General features: G+C 51.7%; 1 protein-coding gene across 3 annotated transcripts in view; it reads right to left on the bottom strand.

Moving 5' to 3' along the window:
• The window catches only part of PRKDC (protein kinase, DNA-activated, catalytic subunit), a 2754228-nt gene that overhangs the window by 999963 nt on the left and 1726509 nt on the right, over positions 1-27756 (bottom strand). For all 3 annotated transcript variants that reach the window (XM_085605657.1, XM_085605658.1, XM_085605659.1), the window contains one exon: positions 8463-8651. In XM_085605657.1, coding sequence (XP_085461783.1) covers positions 8463-8651 — 189 coding nt within the window. The remainder of the gene's footprint in view (positions 1-8462; positions 8652-27756) is intronic.

Below are 27756 nucleotides of genomic sequence, written 5' to 3'. Positions count from 1 at the left end.
GGATCGCATCTGACTCCGTGGAAAATATGCTGACAGTAGTCGGCATGCAGACCCTTTCCTGGAAGGGATCGAAAGAAATCTGTCACATTTCTTAGATTGCCCTCTACCACGAGGAAGGACATTAAAAAGCTGACCAGGCACGAGCACTGCACTTTCACATCTGAACAGGATGCAAAGCATTGTTCTCATTGTTATGAAAAGCCCAAACCTGCTTCGTAAGCTTCACAGCAGCTATCCAGCTGGTTAGTTTGAAAAGCTCTCACTTTTAGCAGGTTGAGGGGGGAAGTCTAAATCACGCACCAAACAAATTGCGTCAACATTAAAATGATGCAGCCTTTGTGAAGTCTTTATCATGCCCATGAGTACTCATATAAACTTTCTCAATTTAGATTTAAATAAGATGCACGAGAAGATTCAGGGAGTTCAAACGGACACAGGACACCTAATAGCACTTCACCTCACTTTTCAGCTTTATGAGCATTCTCCAAGTATTTTTAATTCTGATAATTACAGCCCACACGCCCAAGCTACGCACACTCAAGATGGCAGCGTCCAGTCGCTTTACATAGCTATTTTTTAGTTTCAGATTATATTAGAAATCTAAGTGAGTTTGGTTTTATCAATCGAATCATATACACACACACACAAACCTCGCATGACTGCAATCGCCTATTGGTGTTCGAGAACATAAAACAGTTTAGAGGACAGTGCTACTGTATTTAGAAAAAAATTGTATTTCAAAGCTCTTGTAAATTCCAGCTTTGAGCTCGAATGTGCGGAGCAGATTGCTCCGGAGCCTGGGTGCTGAACATCTGGTGGTTCAGCAGACAGAGGTATACATCGGTTTAAACAGAAACAGGTTTTCAGAACGGAAGGATCACGATGGGCGTAAGAAAAATGTCAGGTTCCTAGAAAACTGTTGGCAAAGACATTTAAACTGTATTTTCTGCTCCGCGTTGGTCAGTGTACATTACTGCTTGGCATGAGAGGATGTGGCTGCCGCCCTTGGAGTAGGCGTCGAGTGAACATCCGGTGATTCTGGTCACATCAATTAGTGGCACAAAGGGATCGTGATTTCCCCAGAACTTAACAACTCTTTTGGTTAAAAAAAATTAATTGAAACAAATTTTCTCGGTCAGCCGTCTAAGTTACTCATCTATGGGGAACTCCAACATTTCGACCCTGCTGTAATATGCTCTGACTGTGAACATTTAGCACTAAATAAATACAGAAAAACGTACTATAAAAGGTACAGATTGGAGATGTGTTGAGAAAAGCAGAATCAAGTGTACCGCGCTTATCGTAAAGGGGTTTGATCATGCTGAGTCACCAAATCAACAAGCATTGGCTGCGCGGCCGTGGAAGTGGCACGGCCGCGCAGCCTTGAAAGTGCAACTGATCAACATCGTGATCGCGCGCTGTTGCCGTCCGTAGATTTATGGCCCTTCAGATCAGGACGATTTCACGGAGTGGAACACAATAAAAAAAAAAAAAAAACAAGCATGTAGAAACAATCATTGGCCGCGTGAAAGTGATCGCGCTGGAAGGGAGGCAGATGGCGGCTGCGCGCGTGCACGTGCGCGTAACCGCAAGCTTGAGGCCAGCAAAAGCGTCTGGTAGCACTTTGAAAACCCCAATACTAAATGTCTTGCAGAGGTGTGCATGCGCTGGCTCAGGCGAGACCTAAATATGGGAGACAAAAGTCTCAAAAGTGTAGTCAAAAAGTGACTAAGGTACGTGCTCTAACCGGATCTGCGCTTGCTGGCGCGAAATAAGAAAGAACTGACGTCAGCGCGCATGGGTGGCGCCTAAGTGGTCTCCGTGATGCCATCTCAGCACTTTCGACGCCAGCGACGGACGCGGAGCCGCAGGATGCCACCTACTGAAGCGCAGGGGTACTGCTAGCAAAACTTTCCGGATCCAGTCTGACGCCTGGGGATATTCTAAGATAAGGAATCTATCACTAACGTGTCTCTTCCAGATGACACCTACGATCTGCCTCCCTCTCCCTCATAGACAACCCCCCGGATCTGTCGAAGCGACAGCAGAAGATGCTCCTCTCCCTGAGCGAACAAAGCTTAGAACTACATTCCCCTGCACCTCAGGACCACCCCATCGTTCCAGCAATTCAGGAAAGGAACCAAGGCCTGGCTGTTCAAATAAACAGATCACTCCGAAGAAAGCAGGGCAGGGACTCCAGCGCCTTGTGATCCTCACAGGTGATTTGCCGCGCTCTACAAATACTTGATTGATAAACTACCCCAAGAGAAGGTAGAAAGCAGTGAACTGTCACCTCCCAATCTCCAAGAATGAAGACGTACATTGTACAGGTGCGGGTGCTAGACCCTGCCTTGCCTCTGTGACAGGAGATCCTCCAGAAGAGGCAGATGGATCAGAGGACAGATGCTCAAGACCAGAATTTCTGGGTACCACTCTATCCTGGCTCAATCAGGAGCCACTAAGATGACTTGAGCGCTTTCATTCCTGATCTTCTTGAGAAATTTGGGCTGAAGAGGTAGAGGTGGGAAAGCATAAAGGAGTCCTGCGCTTCAGTTCAAACAAAAGGCATCTCAGAAAGAGAACTGCCTTGAGAACTCCAGCGTGCAAAAGCTTGGACACTCCATATTCTCGGCAATAGCAAAAAAATCGAGACTGGTATCTCTATTTTGCTGGAAGGGGACCCGTGCCACCTCTGAGTGTAGCCACTATTTGCGATCTGCTAGGCAACACTTAATGAGTTTGCCCACTCTGGAGTTTAATGATTCTTCCAAGTATTGTATGACCAGGAAGATGCTGTGACAACTCAGCCACTGATCTTGGTACAGGACACACAACCCCACCCATTCCTGCTTTTTGCAATCCCACATAGCAGTGGTGTTGTCTGTAAAAATCTGCCCCTGTTGCTCTCTCATCGATGGAAGGGAAGACTTTAGTGCTGAGGACAGTGCCCACAGACGGTGGATATAATATCACCCAGCAGATTCCTGAACAGTTCAATATCCACAAGAGCTAGGCTGGATCCAGAAACTTTTCCATAGCTTATCCATGCCATTATGAGGTTCTGGCACTAGATATTAAGTCCCATATCTAGAGATTAGTCAAGGCCACTGGCCTCCTGGAGGTCCAGAAATAGGTTCTCATCATCTTCAAACAGATGAGTATCATTATCGCCCTGTGGCTCGGGTCTGAAAATCTATGTGGCAAAGGATGAGTGTCAGAATCAAAAAACTGTGAGATAGTTCGAAGTGGCAGTGACTTTGATCGAGGTCATGATTGATTAGCTTCCAAATCCGAAAGGACTATTGGATCGCTCTCTAGAATCGGCGCCATCACTGCAGGCATAAACACACAGTGGATTGGTGCTGAGATAGGTGCCAGGGTAGGAGTCGGCGGCAGCCCCGAAGTCAGGATGAACCAAAAATTGTCAGCATCACCTCTTTGAATCACTGAATTTGCTGCAGCATCACAGATGGACCTGGGAGCTCGAGCAGTATTGGGACTAATGTGGGAGTCTGTTCTGCTGTGGGCGTACCCTGACATACACAGGACTTCTTCTGATACGAGTAGTGGGAAGAAGGGTAATCCTATTTTGACTTCTTGTGTTTCTTCTTTTTCGACTTACCTGATGACTAAGATCCTTCTCAGCAGCGGCCTCAAGACCGAGAACGCATTTTCGACTATGATCGGGACCAGGCCTTCCAAGCTTTGTTATGGTGCTTGGTTGCGTAGATTTTCCGGTCCCGGATGGCCTTCAGTTTCATCCAAGCGCATTTGTTGCACGACTGCGTCGTACGATGAGCCAAACCTTATGCCGTTTATGCCGGTCAGTACTTGGAATCTGTTTGCGTCAATCCAGACAGGATATGAAACCCATAGTTTTATGGGGAGCCATGTTCCTTGCACACTGGTGAAATTTGTTGCGAAATGTTTTCTGTCACGTAACAGAACTCGAGGGAACGAGCCGTGGATCTGCATCAAAAGGTGAAGAAAGAAAGGAGCTTATGATAATGCACAGAGTTGGCAGCTATATGGGGCCCTAGGGACACTTCTGGGACAGGATGGAATTGGTGCAGAGCTGCGCAATGCCACCTACCCGCATGTGGTGGAATTGCTTAGAAAAATCTTCAGAATCTTACTGCCACCTGGGGGTATTCGCAAGGTGAGGAATCTGTGATTAGATGTATCCGTAAGAAAAACAGTGCAACATAAGAAAAACATATTGATGGATTGCAAGAACCTTTGGATGAAGGGTGGCGGGTATGCTAGTACGTAGCCTGGGGTATGATTGAGATTCCATCAAAAAAATAGCTAAAGTAACTAGTCCCACACAATAACTGCATGCAGCCTGCCATTGCAGGATGCTTGAAATGGTGCAAACCATTTTGAAAACACGACGTGGCACACTCTCTCTGTGTGTAATGCCAAGGTACACTGCATATACTATATATAAGTCACCCCTACAGTAGGCCTTAGAGTCCTAAGGCAGGGTGCATTATATTATATATGGGGGTCCCTCTGCATGAGCAGTTAGGCCCCTGTGATGACTAGTTCCATTACTAGATATTGCAATTAATCAGGCAGAAAAATCTTAGGAACACGTACTGGGCACTGGTCATTACGAGTTACCCAACTGCACTGAAACCAATAGTCTTTGTTATCAAATGCCTCGTAAATAAATTTGTACTGATGCCAGTACTAAATGTATTATGAAATGCACTAAGATGGCACCTTAAAGGTTCCCCCTGAAAACGTATTGGTCCTCTAGTGTGCTGGCTGACTGGTATAGCCCAGCTTGCCACCATAGGAATAGGATATTAGTTAGTTAGGAGGAGTGTCACACTTTCAGGCTAGGGACACCTCTAAGGTGGGCCACCTGAAGTGGACAGCCAAGGAAGGGTTTAACCATTTTCAATGTGCTGAAACTAGGAACTCCGGGTCAGATTTATGCCCACTCTCCCCAGGAACTGGTCAAATTGGGGGTGTAGTCACCCCAGGGGTAAGTAGCCCATTGCCTACCATCCTACACTCCCCTAAATTCAGTATTTAGTGGTCCCCCTGACACTAGGACATCCCTTGATACAAGTGCTCCTTCACCGATCACCAGCTGAGGTCCGTCACAGAGTCCTAGTGGTTCATAAAGGTGTCCGACAGATCGTCTGCAGGCTGTAACCACTGCCACCGAAGGCCCACTGGACAGCCCTCAAGAGCCAGTGTGTGTATATGTGAGGAGTACTGCAGGAAGCCACTAAATCTAGCAGGCTAAAAAACTGAACTGGAAATAAAATTCCCTTTTGAAACATTAGCATCATTTTGCAAAGGGCCTAGATCCTCTGGGGAAGGGGGGACGGCTCAAACTATGTTGTGTCCAGTACTTCCCCTCTAAATAGGAGGTTCTGAGAAGGCTATAGGTGAGACTTCGGTATGTTGGTGGAAAAATGCAAATCGAACGCAGGATGTTTTTTTCTGCAGATGACAACACTATCTCGCAGTGAGCTGACCTTGAGTAACCAGTCATCCAGGTAGGCGAATACGGAGATCTTCAACCTTTGGAGATGGGTCGTAAACACCACCATCACCTTGGTGAAGACAAGAGGTGTTGATGTTAATCCAAACAGGAGGACTGAAAAGTAGTAGTGGGCAGTGAAGAAATGCAGGTACCTCCTGTGCAACTGAAGTATCTGGCAATAAGCAAACTGCTAGTCAAGGGACAACATCCTACAACCTTTTGTGAAGGTAAAAGTTCAAGAGCCTGGGGTCAAGGATCAGATGTAGACCACTATTGTTTGTGGGACCCAGGAAGTACCCAGCATAGCACCTCACCTAATTTCCTGCTCTGGGACAACTCCACTGCCCCCTTCAGCAGCAGGGCTGCCACCACCTGCTGCAGAATCTGCAGGTGCTTCTCTGACTAAAGGGACTGGGAGGCATGTGGGGAGGAACCTGCTGGAAGGAGGAGGATATACCCCCTTTCTATGCTTTGAAACACACACTGGTGTAGTATTACGGCCATCCAGACCTGTTGAAAGGAAAATACTGGTTATCCAACTGGCTACACATTTCTTTCAAGGGTGACCTACAACAGCTTTTCAGATGGTGTGGAGAGGAAGAGGAGGAGGACTTCTGACCCTGGGGACCTTTTCCTCTGAGCCTGCCTCTGGATAGCCGCTGCAGTTGGCTGGACTGTTGAACCAACTGGAAAGTCTGGCAATACTGAAAGTAAAAATCCTTAAAGAATCTTTGAAACGTACATAGCTGCCTGTTGTACCGGTAGGAAACTGGTGGCCAAGAGAGCAGGTCATAACTCACCCGTCTAGAATCTCTCCAAGGCAAACTCAGTCTTCTCTCCAATGGGAGAAGTTCCATGGACTGGCAAGTTCATAAGGCTTGCTTGCTTGTCCCTGAGTAATCCAAAGGATCAAAGCCAAGCATGCCTCCTCAGGACTAGTGAGGATTCCATAGTACTGGCCACAAAATTCGCTGTGTCCAGTCCCTGAAAATCTGGTATGATGCATCGTGGTCAGCCATTTACACCTTGCAAAAGAGGTGACCATAGGATCTGGGACAATCAAATTCCCCATTTACGAAAAGGCATGCAAATACCTGGAGACAGGTTGCCTTCATGGATTCACGGAGGGGGCCAATATACCGACTGAAAATACTTTTTCCCTACTGCCTCCAGTTTTTTCGACGCCCTTGCTGCAGGGACCATAGAGAATACACCCCGATTCTGCTTCCTGCAGGATGAAGCCTTTACTATCAGGTTTTCAGGTGAGAGGTGAGTAGATAGCAAAGCATGGTCCCCTGGTGCAGGCCTGTATCTCCTAGTGATGTGTCCATTAAATGCTGGCCCAAGGTGAGTTTATACCATGCTGTGCTAATGGGCTCAAGCAGTACTTCATTGAACGGTAACAACGATTCTGATGTAGATGAAGGTAGTTAAGAGAAGCCCTGTTAAAATGTTTACTTTGGCCTCCACTGTGTGTAAGGAAAGCTCCATGTTTTCTGCTGCCTTCCTAAGCACCGCATGGAATGATGCCAGTTCATGAGGGGAAGGGCCTGCCGGACATTCCATTTCTGTCTCTGGGAACATGTCCAGCCAACTGGCATTTTGGAAAGTCAGATAGCTGGCAGTGTCTGAGGAAGGTTGGGGCGGTGGCTCAGGCTGAGTTAGATACTCGTGTCTGGCCTCCTATATTAGTCTTTAAGCCTCCCTCTGGACCTGTGGAAATCAGCTTTTGATATGGAAAGCTTCTGTGGAAACGTTGGTGTCAGTGTTGATGCTGATGATGCCTGAGGTGATGCCAGGAGCGGCTCTGTAACTGGAAAAGACATCAGCAAAGGAGCCTGTGGGTGCTGTACTGCAGAAGAACTCAGAGCCAGGATAAACCGGTCTGGCACCAGAGGAAGCCAATGGGTCCTATTGTACAGAGTGCAGCCCCGCAGATAGAACCCCATACAGAGTCCTGGACAAACCCAGGGGCCCCAAGGCGCACTAGAGGGGACCGAAGAATGCCTGAAAAGCACCATCCTGACACTCAGAAAGTGAAGTGAAGTGGATCAGTTCCCGGTGCTGGAAACAGGAGGCAAGGTGGCAGGAGGTGGCCCTACTGAAGGCATCAGAGACATCTCGGCTGCTAGAGGAAGCTTCTCAGACACAGTGATGTTTATGACCTCCTTCTCCAAGGGGGACTCCTCAGGAAGTGAAGGACGTCGAGACAACCTATCTCTCTATTTCGACTGGCATTGAGGGGATTCGTTGTTATGCTTTTTTTTCTTTGGAAGACTTCAATGATGGTGAGGAGCGCAACATCTAGGGAGCAATAAAAAGTGTGGCCTTGTGCTCTTTGAAGGTCGTGGGTGCATGTGGCTGCATTTATGGCACAACCTTGACTTGTGCTCCGACCCCAAGTACCACAAACATACCTCATGAAAATTTGAAATGGACAGCTCTCCAGTGCAACTGCAACAGGGTTTGGAACCTTATTTTCACAGCAGTGACGTTTCCCTAGAACTGCACTGCATGTTGAGGAGACAAATCTGCAAGAAGTGGGTGGGGAAAAAAGAGAACTGTGAACAGTTTGGAGTGGTGGGCATTATATGGTTCCGGTGATGTCCCTCTAGCATCACTTCCGGCACCAAGATGGACCAAGCATTCCCTACCTGCATGGGAGAGCTATGGAAAAGTTTCCAGGTCTAGTCTGGCACCTGGGGCTAGTCAACCGGTGAGGCCTCTGCATTTAGAAGTCTCAATCAGAAAGTTATCTTCACAGAGCTGTACAAGAGTTAAGCAATTATTAGAACAGAATAGACAGTGGCACTGGGGACCACTGGTGTAAGTTGCCTCCCACACCGTGAAGCACCCATTTTCACCAGTAGTACAGAATGTACATAATACAAAAGCATGCAAATACTAACACACTGAAATTACATTAGTGCTTAAGTACAATATGAGTTAAACAAACCTGATAAAAAGGTTCACTCCACATTTTGCTCAGATCTGGTGGCTTTGCACTGTCGATGCTAACAGTTGAACAGTACTCTAGTGACTTCCACTCAGTAAGATGGTTATAGCATTCTAGAGATGCAATTTCCCAGAAATCCTTTTCTGCTTCTGTTGGTGCTCCTTCAGACCAGTCCTCCGTGTTAAGCGCCTATCAAAAGATGTTCAAAAGTATGTTAGGTCTGAGTTTTAACCTGCTATGAGGTGATCTTCTTATCAGTCAACTGATTTTGCTTTTACTATAATATGTCATGCACATCATATTATTACTAATGTTCATATAATATGCTTACAATCTTTGGTTTCAAACTGTAAAAGAAGCACACATTACAGTACACAGATGCAAATAACTTTGTGAAAATCTATCTCATTTTAGTCAATTGCTTTAACATAAACTCTCCTTGATAAAATTGTGGATCTCAAGATAGAGATAAGAAATTGTTGGAAGGAGTAAATGTACTTTTTTCTGGATTTAGGAGATTTTGCGCCATTACTCTCTTTATGCCTCCTTTATCTACACCCTCATATTGACCCAAGTCTTCCTTGATAAACAATGCTATCTGCTTTCTTTTCCATCTTCGGTTAAACATCTATAATCAATAAACCTGTTAACAATGCTCAAGGAGAAAGGGGCTATTCTAAAATGGATACTGACTATACTATGTAGAACACAAATGATTGAAAAGCTGTGATGCATACATATGAGTGTAACAATGTCTTGGTTCTTACTTAGATTGTCTCTTCGCATCAGAAACGTGGATGAGCATTCACTCAAATCCCATTTAAGGGAACAGTGACTCCATTTAAGACTTGGTGGATGGCCGACATTCCACCCGTAATGCCACTTAAAAGATGAGAGCAATGACAGAAATACACTGATCGGATGGAGGATTCAATTTTCCCACCACAGCCTATCTTCAGAATGAAATTGCAGGATTTATAGCCCAATTCGATGTTGAGGCGCGTCAAGAGAATATGACAGGTAGTGCCACTGCAGCCTGCATGTCTTGGTGCAGAGAAAACCGAAGAGTCAAAATGGCACATAACCCTGTGTGCCATGCCAGCAAAACACGGTTACCCCTATGATAGGCCTTACAGCGCGAAGGCAGGGTGCACTATACCCATGTGTGGGCATATCTGCCTCCGTGAGTGTGTCCCCGTGATATCTAAGTTCTCACTTAAATATTACCTGTACCCAGAGAAAGCCTTGTCGAGTACATGGGCTGGACACTCATGATTACAAGTTTCCCAGCTACACAATGGCTTCAGTGTACCCCAAGGTGTTTGGTACCAAACACCTCGTGTAATTAAGCCAACACTGATGCCAGAGCTGGCTCTATTAATAAATGCATTCAGAGCGCACCTTAGAGGTGAAAACCTACGGACTACTAGTGAGTTGACTTGACTGGTTCCGACCAGAAAGCCACCATAGACAGCTTTCAAACTCTTGAGGTGAGAGCCTTCACTCTCGGAGGTCGTGAACAAAGACTGTTCTGGGCAGAGGTGTTCACATCTCCAAACAGGATGGACATTCCACAGCGGGAAGCTCCAATGGCCTTGCTGCCTCTTTTATGCAATCACAGGCCTCTCCAGAAAGTGGAGGTGCCCGCCCCCCTGTCCTGACCCCACTTTATAGCGCCAGCAAGACAGACAGAAAAATAGTTAGATTAGGAGGTGTGCCAACATTCAGCCAGCACCACCCCTGGGGCAGGTTAGCTGATGTGGACCTCACTTTTCAGATTCCTCCATGTTGTTTTGGACAGAATTAGTCTCCTAGGGTCAGGGCTATGCCCACCTCCTAAAGGAAGTGGTCATATAAAGAGTGTAGACACCCTAAGGTAGGTAGCCCATGGGCTACTACCTTTCAGTCCTCATAAACACCCCTAAATTGAGTATTTAGGTGGCATCACTGAACCCAGGAACTCAGATTTGATGGATCAACAGCAGAAGGACGAAGAAAAGTCACTGCCTGGCGAGAACTGCAGCAGAACTTTGGCGCATAATCCTGCCATCCTCCACCCTCTCTCGACAATCGAGTGACTCTTCCTGCAAGCTGGCGAACTACCAAAGCTTTAGGTAGCCTGTCAACACTTTAACAAACACCAAAAGTCTCCCGTGGAGTACAGGAGCTAGTCCCCAGAAGCCGTAGGCACCGACCAGCAGTGTCCAGTCCACCGCCTTGCAGCTCCCCGGCCCAAACAACGCTGCAGACGTCCAGGTGATGGTACTCGTGCTCTGGAAGGTTAGATCTGTCTCCCCACCGAGTGTGAAGCCACCAGGACCAAGAGAAGCAGTGCAGTACCAACCCCCGGGATACAGGACGCCCTGCTCCAAACACCAACAGCGAGAGTCCAGTACAGATTCTCACCACACCAGGAACAAGCAGCTGTCGAGGGACATCAGCCTCACTGAGACCCACTTCAAGAGTGTTCCAGCTGTCTTGATTTCTCCTCTTCCAGATGTTTCCCCTGACGCACAAGTTACTACTTGTGTAACGATATATCTGTAAGAGACATTAGTTAGTGATATATTCCTTACCTTAGAATATCCCCAGGTGTCAGACTGGATCTGGAAAGTTTTGCTAGTAGTCCCCCTGCGCGTCCGTAGGTGGCGTCGTGCGGCTCCGCGTCCGTCGCTGGCGTCGTAAGCGCCGAGATGACATCACAGCGATTACTTAGGCGCCACCCATGCGCGCGGACGTCAGTTCCGTACACGACTTTCCGCGCCAGGAACGCAGAGCCATGCAAGTAACTGACCACTGGTGCCAAGAAACTAGGGCCCTGAAAGGGATGACCTTAACCCTAGAAATCAGTTCGCAGGATGGGTGGGGCGGAAAGAAATCTATAACTAACTAATGTCTCTTACAGATGTACAAGTTACTTACCTCCGGTAACGATGTATCTGGTAGAGACGATTCTAGCTGCAGTTTCCTTAACGTAGAATAATCCCCAGGCGTGAGACTGGACCCGGAAAATGTTCTTGTCCCACCATCTCTGCTCGCCAGGGGGCAGCACCACGCGACTCTGCCCCGACATCGACATCCTCCGCAGGCGTGACGTCAGCGAGGTCACACAAGCCCCACCCCGGCGCGCTGACGTCAGTTTGCTTCGGAGAACTTTTCCGCGCCACAACGCGAAGCCATCACAACCAAACTGAGGAGAGAATGGGAACAGTGTGCGAAAAAATCTGAGAAACAAAACAGAGAGAAACAAAGGATGAGGAACAGCACCAGCTGGCACCAAGGTACCAGAAGGCTATAACAGCGAAGCCATAGCACAGAAAGAGCAGAGCATCACTGTGAGAAACAACTGTGCAAGCCAAGGCGATAGCACCAGTTGGCACTAAAGTACCAGAAGGCCACAGCAGCAAAGCCACTGCAGGGCAGGGCAGAGCACCACTCCGAGGAATAACCGAGGAAGCCAAGGCGATAGCCATCTCGGAGGCACAAGCATGTGAAAGCGCCGGAACAGGAGAGGGAGAAGGAGGGAGGGAGAAGGAGAGAGAGAGAAGGAGAGAGAGAGAAGGAGAGAGAGAGAAGGAGAGAGAGAGAGAGAAGGAGAGAGAGAGAGAGAAGGAGAGAGAGAGAGAAGGAGAGAGAGAGAGAAGGAGAGAGAGAGAGAGAGAAGGAGAGAGAGAGAGAGAGAAGGAGAGAGAGAGAGAGAAGGAGAGAGAGAGAGAGAGAGAGAGAGAGAGAGAAGGAGAGAGAGAGAGAGAGAGAAGGAGAGAGAGAGAGAGAGAGAGAGACTGCAACCACAAACCACACAGTGAAGGGCCACAATCACGCAACAGAGGAGCAACAGCAATCCACCCCCCAGACTACACTGTCAAGGAGGGCCACAACCCCTGAAAGGAGCAGGAGGCCAAAGGACAGGCAAAAGAATCCCCAACGCAGAAGACCACAAGGGGATCAGAGACTCCAACCCAACAGGGGAAAAAAGAAGAGCAAAAAGAGGCCCCTATACTGGAGAGAAACCAGCTGGGGGGAAGCAAAGGCACACAGAAGCCAACCATCCCTGCATCAAAGAAAAAAGGGGGGGGATGGAACAATCAAACAGAACTGGACAACCTGTCCGGAAAAAAGCAAAGAGGACACCCACAGAAGACAAGCCACCCAGAGGGAGGCAAGTGCAGAAAACCAAGCTGAGGGTCCTGGCAGAACGGGGAGGAAGGGCGGGTCGTGAAGGAATCTGCAGCTAGAATCATCTCTACCAGATACATCGTTACCGGAGGTAAGTAACTTGTACATCTGATAGAGAATACTAGCCGCAGATTCCTTAACGTAGAATAGATACCCTAGCCATACCCAGAAAGGAGGGGGGCATGCGAGAGAGCCTCCCCAGCAGGAGAGACACAGGGACCCAGCAGGGGACATGCTACAGGAACAAGAAGGGAAGGCCAGGAGATCCCAAGCCCAACTAAGGGAGATTCGCCCAACACCCGAAGGGGCAGACAGCACCCAAAGGGCCTCAAGGAATAAAAGAACCACCTCGAATCCCAGGGAGAAGAGGTAGAACCGCAGGCAGGGCCCGCCGTAAGAAGCACACACAGTGATGAGAAACAGCCGAACACACCTCGGCCGCAAGCAGCGGACAAGGCAGGAACGGCCCCACCGCCAATAGTGCAGACGTAAGAAGAAAGGCACAGGTGCACAAATTCCCAGCGGAACCAGAGGCAGGGGCACAAGGGAACACATCAAAAGGCCACGACGGTGGACCAGAACAAGCAGGAATGCGCAGCCAGCAGCAGGCAACACCGTGGAGCAGAGCACCAGAACAAGCCAGGCGCAAGCCGAAAGCAGAGGCCAGGGAGGGCCAGGACACACCCCAAAGGAGGGGCCGGTCCAGAACACACACTGACCCACAAAAGAAGTGGGACCAGGCAGAAGAGAAAGAGACATTGAGGACGGGCCCAGGCCGTCAACCAGAACACAGAAAGCCAAGGAAAGCCAGTCCCTCTGGAACACCAGACAGAGGATCAGGCCGAAACTCCATACAGAAGGGCGGAATCGCCACAACACGAAGCCGCAGACACCAGGCCAGACTGTCTCGCGACGTAACGAACCTGGAGAAGACAGACCTGGGCGCAATGCAAGCTGCGCCAAGATAATTGTCATAGAGACCGCACCTGCGATATACCATGACGCCTAAGAGACCAAGGGACCTGAAAAGGGTGACCACACCTCCCCAGAACATGACGGAGCTATACAATAGCTACAAGTACCCCACATAGGGTAAGCTATGTCCCTAGAAAACATGGGAACACCTCTTAGGAAAACATTCCGCAGCAGAGGACAAACAGAAAGGCCTGCAGGTAGAACCGCAGACGGCTTGCCAAGCAGCCAATAAAGAAGACACAAAAAGGCCCAATCTCGGGACCTACACAGGCTTACCAACAGCACCGAAGGGTCAACCGAAGGACCCAAAGGTACACCAACCACACAGCACACACAACCGGGGCTGCCGAACACTAGACCCCAGAAAACAATGGGAGAACACCTCTCAGAACACAGCAGAGGACCGACATCCAGGTTTACTGAAAGGGGGGGGTGAGAGGGGAATGGCAGAATCCGCAGGGGCATGAAACAAAAGAGTGCCATCGAAAGGGAGGTCAACCAGACGCTCCTTAACATTCTCAGGGAAAACACTATCCCTCAGCCAAGCTACCGAAGAAGCAATAGTGCGACCAAGAGCCTCAGAAACATCTAGAGCCGAGCGAGGAATGAACGCGGCCAGCTCCCGGCCATCCAACACATGGTGCCACAGATCAACGCAGGCACCCTCCTGAGAAGCACAAGACAGAAGGGACTCTGCGGATTCCCACAAACTGGAAGTGGCTCTGATCAACACACAAAGCGTGTAGAGCGCCTGCAAAGCAGCACTGGAGGAGGCGAAGATGTTACGCCCCCATGAATCCAACCACCGGGCCTCCCGTGATGGAGGAGACAACACCGATGGCAAGGAGGGAAAGACAATCTGCAGAAGAGGGCCCCTGGTAGAAGGGTGGAAGGCAAGGCAGACAGGATCATGCGGAGCAGGACGATGGCGGTGCAGAAGCGGCTGGGGCACCGGGTTCCCCGTGGCAGGACGCCCCCAGGCCCCCAAGAGAGAACTATGGAGCGAAGCTTGGAAGGGAAGAAGCAGGTCCCTTGCACCAGAGCCCTGATGGAGAACCTCTAGCAAATGATCCGCGGGGAAATGGGCAGCCGGATCGCGCATGCGCAGAATCCCCGCGGCTGTGGAGACAGTCCGGGCGAAGGCAACTCTCGCCTCCGTAGGGCAACGCGGTGGGGAGAATAAATCCTCCGTGGGCGACGGCTGTAAGCTAAGCCATCCGTTCCCCAGCCCAACCGGAGGAAGAAAAGGCCAAGCTCGAGATGGGGGAAGGTTGACAGACGAGAGCGGAACCTGAGGCGCCTTTGGGGAAGACTGTGGGCGCAGGGACGGCGAAGAGCCCTCCTTGGAAGACGCCGGGGAAAAAGCCACGACGCGGCGTCCAGTCTCCAGGGAAGAAGAGAAAAAAGCTGCCGAAGCTCAGGAGAAGAGGGGGCCTCCGAAGATATATCGATGACCCAGGGCCGGCCGGCACGACTCTGTGGAGTCCGCCACTGGTGCCAGCGCGACTTCGACGGGCGTCGAAGGGGACGCCGAGACGACCTCCACCACCACCTACGCAGCGGGAGAACGGGGCGGGGTCGGAGCCGGGGCGGCTAAACGGCACCGAAAAGGCGCCGACTCGACCTCTGACGAGGCAGCCGTCTGCGTGGAGAGACGAGGGGTACCCGGGGATGTGCCCCGGTCCCTGTCCAGCCCCTGCAGCGACACCAGGGCCGACAGCCGTTGGTGCCTGAGCGGCATCAGCACAGCCTCGGAAAAGGCCGCCGCCTACCCAGAGGACCGAGGGGGACTCTAGGACAAGCCACGAGTCCCGGCAACCTCCAGCGACACCACAGGGACCCCCACAGGGGTTTGCGTCGAGGCAGAGGTATCGTGGGCCGAAGGGGGGAACCCCGTAGGGCCGCACCCCGACAGCACCACATCCCCAAGACCTAAAGCAAAACCTGTCGGTGCCAGGGCCGAAGCCGCCGGCGATTCCGCAGAAGGCCCCGGACTTGGCAAGGGCTCCGCGGCCATCCCAGGAGGAGCCAAGGAGGCCTGCAGGGCCGCAGCAGAGGCCTGCAGGATCGGAGCATAGGCCTCCATTTGGACTCTGGTCGGCTCCACACCAGGAAACGGCGGGTAGGGTGGCGACGCGCGAGGCCGCACGACTTGCGGAGGATCCGCGCCCCCCACCGGGCGGGGACCGGGCCTCGGGGACAAGCTGCGACACTTACCCACGGGCGAGCTACGCCCTTGCGGCCTCGGAGAGGGACGATGTCGGAGACGGAAGCGGCGGTTCTTCAACCCTTCCGTGGGGACGACGCTGACCTGGACACGCGGGCCAAAAGGAGTTTCATCCGGCGCGCCCGCCGGGACTTCGGCTTCATCTGCTGACAAGCCTCGCAGTCCGTGTAGTCATGGTGCTCACCCAAACACCACATGCAAATGGGTTGAGGGTCCGTCGCCGACATCTGGCGCTCGCAAGACGAGCACGTCTTAAATCCCGAAGGCATTCGCAAAGCGTGAAAAGAAGGCCTGAAAACAGGCCCGGGACACAATCCGGATCCGCGTGACATGTGGAAAAGAAGGAAACTGACATCAGGGCACCGGGGTGGGGCTTATGTGACCTCGCTGACGTCACGCCCGTGGAGGACATCGGGGCGGAGTCGCGTGGTGTCGCACCCCGGCGCGCAGAGATGCTGGGACAATGAAATGTTCCAGGTCCAGTCTCACGCCTGGGGATAATTCTACGTTAAAGAATCTGCGGCTAGTAGTCTCTATCAGATATATCGTTACACACGTAGTAACTGTACACGAATTTCCGCGCCAGGAACGCAGAGCCATACAAGAAACTGACCACTGGTGCCATGAAACTAGGGCCCTCAAAGGGATTACCTTAACCCTAGAATCAGTACCCAGAACGGGGAGGATGGATGGGGCGGTAAGGAATCTATCACTAACTAATGTCTCTTACAGATGTATCGTTACACAAGTAGCAACTTGTACATCTGAAAGAGACACGTTAGTGATAGATTCCTTACCTTAGAATAGATACCCCAGCAATACCAACCCCGTTGGTGGGTCTGCGAATAGATTACACCAAAAAGTCACGGAGAACAGAACGGCCAAACAAGCCGTCTCTCCGGTGTGAGAAGTTGGCCTGATGTATGATGTCACTAGTTATAGTGTACACCTTATATCAGTCCAAATACCCTTATGGTGATTGGTTGTAAAGTCAACCTTATAGACCAGCTATCCTAGTGGTAGCATGGACAAGAGCAGTCTTAGGCTAAACTCTGAATGGCATGTGAAGCCAGCTGTGATACCATATATAATCCCTTGAATACCAAATGAAAGGACACCACAACAGATATATATATAAAATAAAGTGTATTTATTCTAAGCAAACCCTCAGCACTCTTTATGAGATTAGAGGTAAGTACAACACAGTCTTATTTATGCATACATTAAGTCACACAGGTAAGTAATACAGTTAGGCCCTAGGGGCCACGCAAACCATATACTAAGTAAGTGGTATAAGAACCACTGTCACGGAAATAGAATAGGCCTAGGCCTAGGGAATCGCTGGGGCTACACTACACTAGCGTTAGTTAGGAAGTGGGAGGCCCACGGGATTCGTGTGCAGAGTGGAAACACTCACGCGTAATGCGTAAAAGTCAATAGCAATAGTACAGTTTAGAAAACGGTAGATTTAGGACACTTCCGGAGTAGCTAGGAAGTTGAGACTTGAAAACTAGACACTAGGATAGTCACTATCCTGATGAGCACCGGAGTACCCAAGTTACCTAGCCCACAGGCTGCGGGTGCATAGGGGTGAAGATGCGTCGTTTTCGTCGTCGACTCCTATGGATGCCTGAAGAAAGATGCTGACAGGCAGTCAGTGAAGAGTGTCCGGTGGATCCCAAGGCTGGGATCAAGAAGAGAAGAAACCTGCAAGCAGAAGGGACAGAGTCAAGGTCACTAGCCAGTGACCACGTGGAACCAGGAAGGAACCAGGCGATGTCGTGAAGAGTTGCAGGTGAAGGTGAAGCTTGTCGCTGCAGCCAGGAGGACCAGGAAGCGTCGAGGACGACCAGGACCAGGAGGCGAGCTGTCCCACGAAGGCTCTTGCTGTCGGCGGCGTCGAAGTTGGACTAGGACTCACCAAGCCTTGGCAAGCGGAACCCACGAAGGACAAAGGACTTGCTTCTGGTGCAGACCAGGAAGGTCTGGGGTGCTTCTTCTTTGCAGAGAAGCGGGAGCCAGTCTGGAGGAGCCAAACCAGCGCAGAAGATTTCAGGGTGCATCGTCACAGAGGCCACTAGCCAGCGGGCAAGCAACCGGACAGACGCGGCAAGCATGAAAATGCTGAAGGGCCCCACGCAGGACTCGTGGAGTGTGGGGGGCTGATCTTCGGTGCAGATGGTGCTTGGGGTTGGGGCTTCTCAATCCCCGGTGCACAACTTCGAGGGTACCTCAGAAGCTGCGCTGTAAGTTACTAGCCACTTTTTCCAGGTAGCCGGTCCCACGTCGCTCGTCGCCTCCACGGATCTCAGCTCTGCTGCAGATGTGGATGAGGGTCGGAGAAGTCTGGAAGTCAAGGCTCTGGTCGGGCTCTGCAGTCGGTTCCTCGTAGAACGGTCGCAAAGCAAAGGGTAGTCTCTTGATGGTGCCTGTTTGCACAGGGTAGCCACTCCTTGGCTACAAGGGAGATTCTTCAGTCTTCTTCTTTCGTCGAATGTCGAAGGTCCAGAGTTTCTGTTCAGTTTTGCAGGTTCAGGATAATCTAAAGTCTTGAGGCCCAACTCCCACTCTTATACTAATCTGGGGGGCTGGGATACATGCTAGGTCACGCCTTATGGGTGGGACCTGGGAGGGGGTGGTTACACCCACTTCCCTTTGTCCAGTTTCGCGCCAGAGCTGGGGCTGGAGTGCCCCAGCGCCGGTTTGAACTGGACTATGCAAGGAACACCTTGTGTGCCCCAGGCATGTCTCATTCCTTTCAGCCCACCCTGCCCCAATACACTAAAGGCTGTCTGGGGAGGTGCTAGCACCTCCCCAAGCAGGAAACCTATTGTCCAGGCCTCCCTGGCTGGGATCACTCCCAGCTGCAGGAGGTCAGACTTGTGTCGTGGCAGCAGCATCCATTTTGTGATGCTGAGGCTTTGGTCAGAGGCTAACAGTTGAAGTATGATTTTAACATGTCTTTCCCTCTAGAAGGGGGGAATAATATTCTCATGTCCAGAAATGGTATGGGGGTATTATTCCAAAGTGTTAGACACCTTACACGACATGTTTTGATAAAGCCAAACCATAGTTACCATAACCGTCTAAGATTATAAGGCACTTTAAGAGTATATGGTAGGCTATATCATAGAACAGCTATAAGGACAAGGTTCCGAAAGCTGCAGACAGGCTCAGCTCATGCTAGAGCACCATCTCACATGTTACCAAGCACTCTGCCTCCAGGATTGTCAAGGCCTGCCATAGGAGTGACTGATAGGCACACATGTGTCTATATGTAAGTTAGGTATAGGAATACTACACCTAAGCAAGGGGTGATTACACGACCTTGCCCCAGCTGAGTGATCAGCCAGTTGTGTCAAAATGGAAGGCCAGGCCAGGGGTGGCATAATACATGCTGCAGCCCCTGGTAGGCCTAGGGTACACCTATGCCCTGGGTACCTAGGGTACACTGTACAGGGGAAAATAAGGTGATCCTATCCAAATGGGTTATGTACCTAAAGTACATAGTATTAATTTAGAGAGAGAACAGCAGGGCTGTGGGTCTGATTAGCAGGCCCACAGCCACATCTAAGTCGAAAACCAGTAAAGCAAAAGCAAAAAGTGGGGGTGAACATAGAAAGCAGACCCTACTCTCCTACATCCGGACCTGACTGTCAAGGCAGTAATGCTTGATAAACATGTGCAGCGTAGCCCACGTAGCTGCCTGACAAATGTCCTGTAAGGGAACGCCGCGTCCCAAGGCAGTAGTGGCTGCAGTTGCCCTGGTAGAATGGGCATGCAGCCCCACAGGAGGCTCCTTCTTAGCCAACGAGTAACAGGCCTTGATGCAGAGAACGACCCACCGAGAGATTGTCCGCTTGTGCACAGCCCGACCTCTTTTGTCGCCCACGTAGCCAACAAAGAGCTGGTCATCCACCCGGAACTGTCGTGTGCGCTGCAGGTAGAACGAAAGCGCACGTTTTGGGTCCAGACGGTGGAGCCTCTCCTCCTCTTTCGATGGAAGCGGAGGCAGAAAGAAGGTGGGCAAGGTGATGGTCTGCCCGATGTGGAAGGGCGTGCCAACATTTGGCAAAAAAGAAGGACAAGTTCTTAAAACCACCTTGTCCGGATGAAGAGAAAGGAAAGGAGGTTTGGAAGAAAGCGCTTGGAGCTCACTCACTCTTCTGGCAGAGTTGATAGCTACCAGGATAGCCGTCTTGAGAGTGAGCAGACGCAAAGGACAGGTATGAAGGGGCTCGAAGGGAGCGCACATCAGATATGTCAAGACAAGATTTAAGTCCCATTGAGGCATTATGAACGCCACGGGAGGAAAAGTGTGCGTAATACCTTTCAGGAAACGGTTCACAATCGGGGACTTCAAAAGAGAAGCCTGATCTGGAAGCCGTAAAAAGGCGGAGATGGCCGAAAGATAACCTTTGATAGTGCCCAGAGCAGAGCCCTGCCGGGCCAAAGAAAGAAGGAACAGGAGGACATCGGAAAGAGGGGCAGAAAGGGGATCCACAGCCCTAGCTGTGCACCATGCCACAAACCTGTTCCACCTGCAGGCGTGTACCGTTTTAGTGGAGGGACGCTTGGCTGCCAGAATGACATCACAGACTTCGGGAGGAAGATCGAAAGCGGGCAACTGTCGCCGCTAAATCTCCACGCATGTAGGTGGAGGCTGGACAGGTTCAGTTGGAGGACCGTCCCCTGCTGCTGCGACAGAAGATCCTCCCGAAGAGGCAGTTGGATCGGGGGGTCGATCGCCATGCTGAGTAGCTCGGGATACCAGTATCTTCGTGCCCAATCCGGACCCACAAGCAGAACTCTGGGCAGAAGTGGTATAGGCGGAACGGCGTACAACAGACCGCAACTCCACTCGCGACGAAAAGTGTCGCCGAGCGAGTGCCGCCTTGGAAATTCTAACGCGCAGTCCTGATGACATTGCGCGTTCTCTTCGGTGGCGAATAGATCTAACCAAGGCTCTCCCCACTGCTGAAAGAGACCTTGCACCACGTCCGAGTTCAGACGCCATTCGTGATCCATCAAGCACTGGCGGCTGAGTTCGTCAGCCCTGGCGTTCAGAGAACCTGCCAGGTGTTGAACCACCAAGGTGATGCCTTGATGTTCCAGCCATGTCCAGAGGCGCAGAGCCTCCTGACTCAGGGTCCAGGACCCCACACCGCCCTGTTTGTTGCAATACCACATGGCGGTGATGTTGTCAGTGAACACCTGCACCACACTTCCCCGGACAGAGGGAAGGAATGCCTTCAGTGCAAGACAGATCGCCCGAAGCTCCAAAAGGTTGATATGGAGTCGGAACTCCGCCGGAGACCAGAGGCCTCTGACCTCCGCCTCTTCCATGTGGCTACCGTCACCCCTGAGTGCTCCTTGTAGGAGAGTAGGGTCTGCTTCCTATGTTCACCCCCACTTTTTGCATTTGCTTCACTGGTTTTCGACTTAGATGTGGCTGTGGGCCTGCTAATCAGACCCACAGCCCAGCTGTTCTCTCTAAATTCATACTATGTACTTTAGGAACATAACCCAATTGGTAAGGATCACCTTATAGGTCCCTGTACAGTGTACCTTAGGTACCCAGGGCCTAGGTGTACCCTTGGCCTACCAGGGGCTGCAGCATGTATTATGCCACCCCTGGCTGGCCTTCCATTATGACACAACTGGCTGATCACTCAGCTGGGGAAAGGTCGTGTATTCACCTCTTGCTTAGGCATAGTATTCCTATGCCTACCTTATATATAGACACATGGGTAACCTATCAGTCACTCCTATGGCAGGCCTTAACAATCCTGAAGGCAGAGTGCTTGGTAACATGTGAGATGGTATTCTAGCATGAGCTGAGCCTGTCTGCAGCTTTCGGAACCATGTCCTTATAGCTGTTCTATGATATTGCCTATCATATACTCTTAAAGTGCCTTATAATCCTCGCGGTTATGGTAACTATGGTTTGGCTTTATCGAAACATGTCGTGTAAGGTGTCTAACACTGTGGAATACTACCCCCACACCGTTTCTGGTGATGAGGATAGTATTCCCCCCTTCTAGAGGGAGAAGACATGTTAAAATCCTACTACCCGGTTAAAGTTAACCAGAGCCCCAGCATCACAAAATGGATGCTGCTGCCACAGACACAAGTCTGACCTCCTGCTGCTGGGAGTCATTCCAGCGAGGGAGGCTTGGACAATAGGTTTCCTGCCGTGGGAGGTGCTAGCACCACCCTAGACAGGGCTTAGTGTATTGGGGCAGGGAGGGATGAATGAAATGATACACTGCCTGGGGCACACAAGGTGTCCCATGCATAGTCCGGTTCAAACCAGTGCTGGGGCACTCCAGCCCCAGTCCTGGCGCGAAACTGGACAAAGGGAAGGGGGTGTAACCACCCCCCTCCCTGGTCCCACCCATAGGAGGGACCTAGCAGGTAAACCAGCCCCCCAGATTAGTATAATAGTGGGAGCTGGGTCCTTAGGACTTTAGATTATCCTGAACCTGCATCTTGAACAGAAACTCAGGACCTTCGACATTCCACTACGGAAGAAGACTGAAGAATCTCCCTTGTGGCCAAGGAGTGACCACCCTGGACAACCAGGCACCATCCAGCGACCGCTGCTTGCTTTGCGACTGATCCTACGAGGGACGACTGCAGAGACTGACCAGCGCCGTGACTTCCAGACACCTCTGAACCAGATCCACATCTACAGCAAAGCTGAGACCCGTGGAGGCAACGAGGGACGTGGGACCGGCGACTTGGGAAAAGTGGCTAGTAACTGACTAGCGCGACTTCTGAGGCTTCCTCGAGGCTGTGCTTGGGGAATTGAGAAGCCCCAATCCCGAGCACCATCTGCAAAGAAGATCAGCTCCCCACACTTCACGTGTTCTGCGTGGGGCCCTTCTGCACCTGAGTTGCTCGACGTGTTGTCCGGTTGCTGGCCCGTTGGCTAGTGACCTCTGTGACGACGAACCTTCAATTTTGCCTTGCTGGTCCGGCTCCTCCAGACTGGCACCCGCTCCCCTGTGAAAAGGAAGCACCCCAGACCTACTTGGTCTGCGACAGAAGCAAGTCCTCCATCCTGCGTGGGGTACGCTTGCCAAGGCTTGTTGGGTCCTAACTCGACATCGACGCCGCCGACAGCAAGAGCCTTCGTGGGACAGCTCGCCTCCTGGTTCTGGTCGTCCGACGCCTCCTGGTACCCGTGGCTGCTGTGACAAGCTTCACCTCTTCACAACATTGTCTAGTTCCTTCCTGGCTCCTGGCTGGTGACCTAGACTCTGTCCCCTCTGCTTGCAGGTATCCCTCTTCTTGATTCCATCTTTGGAATCCACCGGACACTCTTCACTGACTGCCTGTCAGCATCTTTCTTCAGGCATCCATAGGAGTCGACGACGAAACCCGACGCAAGTTCACACCTATGCACCCGCAGCCCGTGGGCTAGGTAACTTGAGTACTCCGGTGCTCACAAGGGTATTGACTATCCTAGGGTCTAGTTTCCAAGTTTCTAACTCCTAGTTCCTTCCGAAGTGTCCTTAAACTATTAATTTCTAAATACTACTATTTCTATCGACTTTAACGCATTACGCGTGAGTGTTTCCACTCTGCACCTGAATCCCGTGGGCCTCCCACTTCCTAACAATTGGTAGTCTAGAGTAGCCCCAGCGATTCCCTAGGCCTAGGCCTAACCTGTGTTCGTGACAGTGGTTCTTATACCACTTACTTAGTATATGGTTTGCGTGGCCCCTAGGGCCTAACTGTATTACTTACCTGTGTGACTTATGTATGCTTAAGTAAGACTGTGTTGTACTTACCTCGAATCTCATAAAGAGTGCTGAGGGTATTTTGATTAGAATAAATACATTCTATTTTTATAATATATCTGTTGTGGTGTCCTTTCATTTGGTATTCAAGGGATTGCAAATGGTATAACAGCTGCCTTCACATGCCATACAGTGTTTAGCCTAAGACTGCTCTTGTCCATGCTACCACTAGGATAGCTGGTCTATAAGGTTGACTTCACAACCAATCACCATAAGGGTTGTTTGGACTGATACAAGGTGTACACTAGAACTAGTGACATCATATATCAGGCCATCTTCTCACACTCCGGTTGGGGAAGGTTGAGGGATCTGCCATTTACCCAATCGCGATTCGAGAGCCACCACCGCAATTGTCATGCAGTGCCCTCCTAGAGCTGGACATGATCAGACAGGTTGCCCTGATGCTGCGCCCACTGGAATTTCAGGTCCCACAGCAGAGCCCGCATATGCCATCTGGCATGTGGCACCAGCAGGATGCAGGAGGCCATCAGGCCCAGGAGCCGGAGGGTCATCCTGACTGAAACCCAGGATAGAGGCTGAAAGATCGGAATCATCGCCTGAATATCCCGGACTCGCTGCTTGGGAAGATAAACCCGAACCAGCGTTGAATCCAGAACCGCTCCGATGAAGGGGAGCTTCTGAGAGGGACTCCGGTGCGACTTAGGCACGTTGATGGAGAACCCCAGCAAATGCAGGAGGTCGGCAGTAGTCTGAAGGTGGTTGACGACTGCCTGGGGCGAGCCCGCCTTCAGCAACCAGTCGTCGAGGTAAGGGAAGTCTGACACCCCTGACCTGCGCAGGTGAGCTGCGACCACCGCTATCACCTTCGTGAACACCCGAAGGGAGCTGGTAAGGCCGAAAGGGGGCAGGCAAACTGAAAATGCTCCTGGCCTACCCTGAACCGCAGGTAACGCCGCTGGGCCGGCAGGACGGGGATGTGAAAATATGCGTCCTGCAAGTCCAACGCTACCATCCAGTCTCCAGGTTCGAGGGCAGCCAAGACCTGACCTAGAGTCAGCATTTTGAATTTCTTCCGGAGGAAGCGGTTGACGTTAAGGAGATCCAAAGATGGGACGCAGACACGCTTTGTCCTTCTTGGGGACCAGAAAGTAGTGGGAATAACAACCACTCCCTACTTCTGGCCCAGGAACGCACTCGATGGCCCCCCTTGGCCAAGAGGTTCGTAACGTCCTGCTGGAGAACTGCCAAGTGTTCCCTCGACATGTGGTGGTCATGAGGTGGCATGGCTGGAGGGGTGGACTGAAAGGGAAGGGAGTAACCCTTGCGGATGATCTGCAACACCCACTTGTCCGATGTGATAGTGTGCCAGTGGGGTAGGTGATGGCGGATCCTGCCAACCAGTGGCGTGGGGTGCTCCACAAAACTCGGATTAGGAAGTTTTGGAGGTAGCAGCAGCAGGGGCGGAGGTGGACTGTCCCCCACGCGGAGTCCCAGACCCGCCCCTGCGGAAACCGTGGCCGCGCTGAGGCTGGTTCTGCACAGGTTTGCTGAAGGAACTTGCTTGGGCGCCTCTGCCGTGGCCACGAAAGGAACGAAAACCAGGTGTGGCTGGGCTTGGCCGTGGCCCACGAGTTCTTAAAACGCTGCAGTTCACTGTCGGCCTTATCGCCAAACAGGCGAGTGCCATCAAAGGGCATGTCCATGAGTGAGATTTTGACATCTGGCGAGAACCCGGTAGATCTCAACCAGGCGTGGCGACGAAGCGCCATAGTCGTAGAAATCGCTCTACCCAGTGAGTCCGCGGTGTCCAAACCACACCGAATTGCGAACTTAGCCGCATCCTTACCCTCTGCAACAGCTTGGGACAGCACAGCTTGGGTCTCTTCAGGACACTGAGGCAACACCTGTGCAACTGTATCCCACACCGCTTGGGAATAGCGGCCCAATAGGCATGCGCTGTTCACCGACCGCAGCCCCAAGCTGGCCGAAGAGAACAACCGCTTACCGAACTGCTCCAGCTTCTTAGAGTCATTATCCTGCGGAGCCGTGGGAAAGGCACTCTGTGACGTCAAGGCTTGGATGACCAGGCTCTCAGGCGTATGATGAGTGGTCAGAAAAGTGGGGTCGCCGGGTGGTGACGCCTGGCGACATTCTTATCCACAGGGGCCCCTGTTGCTGGCCGCGACTAAGTGCCCAGCAAGACATCAGTGAGGGCGTCGTTAAATGGTAGTACGGCCTCTGACGAAGTGGATGCCGTCTGGAGCACTTCAGTGAGGACATCAGTTTTGAGGGCCACCGTAGGGAGATCAAGGTTGAGGACCTCCGCCGCCTGACGGAGCACCATCGTGTAGGAGGCGCCCTACTCCATGGTAGGCGGGGGAGAGGCAAACCCTGGGTCAGAGGAGACGTCGAGGTCGCCGGCATCCTCCAAGTCGCCCGCCCAGTCCTGCTCAAAGTCACACTGATGGGCAAGAGGGTCCAAGGACCCCTCCCAGTCGTCCTCCACCTCTGCCGCATGTGGTACAGACCGCGGCGTCAGAGCAGGAGCCGGAGAAGGAACAAACGGCATCTGGAACGGTGCCGGGGACGGCGCCGGCCGGGGTCGAGCCGGCGCCGTGTCCCAATGCGGATCCCAGGTAGGAACAAAATGGTCATGGAACCTGGACAAGGGTGGGACAAACGGCACCCACTGCGGCACCGGAGGCGGAGCCGAGGCCAGAGCCGGCAGCGCTGGACCTTGTGGCGCTGTGGCCGGAGCCAATGGCGCAGGATCCTGTGGCGCCGAAGCTGGATCCACCAGCGGCCCAACAGGATCCTGACACGGACCGTGGGGCCCGAGGGCGTGCCTGCGGGAGCCCGAGGTCTAAAAAGGCGGTCCATGGTAGCAAGAAATTCTTGCACCTGTGCGGGAGTCGCTGACGGACCCGGGTAAGGCGGGTAGGCCGCGGGACTCTAAAGCTCCGAAGGAGCCGCGCCCCCTTGTCCGCAATCTAGGACCGACGGGGGAACGTTGGAGAGCGAACACGCTTCTACGACTTCTTTGTGTGTCGTTTCTTACCCGAATCCGAGGGTGAAGATTTGGAGCCCGAGGAGTGACAACTGTGGCCCCGCGAGCGTTCCCTGGAACGGATCCCCTGGACCGGGAACGGCGCTGGGACGATTGCCGGATCTCCAGCACCTTCCGGTGCCGCTCCCTCAAGGCCTTCGGGGCCATGGCCCGCAAGTCCCGGGAGTCGTGGTCGGTCTCCAGGCAGTAGAGGCAGACATCGTGGGGGTCCGCAACCGACATATTGCGACGGCAGGCCCCACAAGACTTAAATCCAGGCATCCCAACGTGCACCAAGGAAACCAAAATTGTACAGGAGACAAAAGTCTCAAAAAGGGTAGTCAAAAAGTGACTTGGGTACGTGCTCTAACCGGATCTGAGCTTTCTGGCGCGGAAAAAGAAAGAACTGATGTCGGCGCGCATGGGTGGCACCCAAGTAGTCTCCGTGATGTCATCTCAGCGCTTACGACGCCAGCGACGGACGCGAAGCCGCACAATGCCACCTACTGACGCGCAGGGGTACTGCTAGCAAATCTTTCCGGATCCAGTCTGACGCCTGGGGATATTCTAAGGTAAGGAATCTATCACTAACGTGTCTCTTTCAGATTGTGAGGTGCATCCTTGCGCACCCAGCCCAGCCGACCAAACCACTCTGCTCCCGAGCCCCCAGCCTACGTCCCAATAAACCAGCTGTGTCCCCATGCTCAAGTACCCCTTGCAACCTGAGCCCCTGTTTGAGAGCCCTCAGACTTGCCTGCAAGTTCCCCTGTGCAGTCTCTTTTCAGGTGGCCCCCTTTCTCCATAGCACCAGCTACCAGCCACACCAGCACCCTGCTTCCAGTAGAACCTTGGCCCACTGATAGTCTGTTTCAGGGGTATACCTTCTGGATTGGACTATCTACCTTTATGCATCTTTGACCTTTCCTTCTATAGGATTGCATTTCACGTAAAAGCACATCAGTTTGAACGTTTAACTGTACTTTTCTTTGAACTTGGTTTTTGAGTTTAAAATATTTATAAAAAGAAGTGATTTTTTCTAAATTGGTCTCGGATTTATACTTTGTGTGTATCTCTCATTTATTGCCTCTGAGAGTACAACAA

The sequence above is a fragment of the Triturus cristatus genome, chromosome 5_1 (assembly GCF_964204655.1).
Source record: "Triturus cristatus chromosome 5_1, aTriCri1.1, whole genome shotgun sequence".
NCBI lineage: Eukaryota > Metazoa > Chordata > Amphibia > Caudata > Salamandridae > Triturus > Triturus cristatus.
The sequence above is the reverse complement of the archived record's forward strand: the minus strand, read 5'-3'. Positions and strand labels throughout refer to the sequence as shown.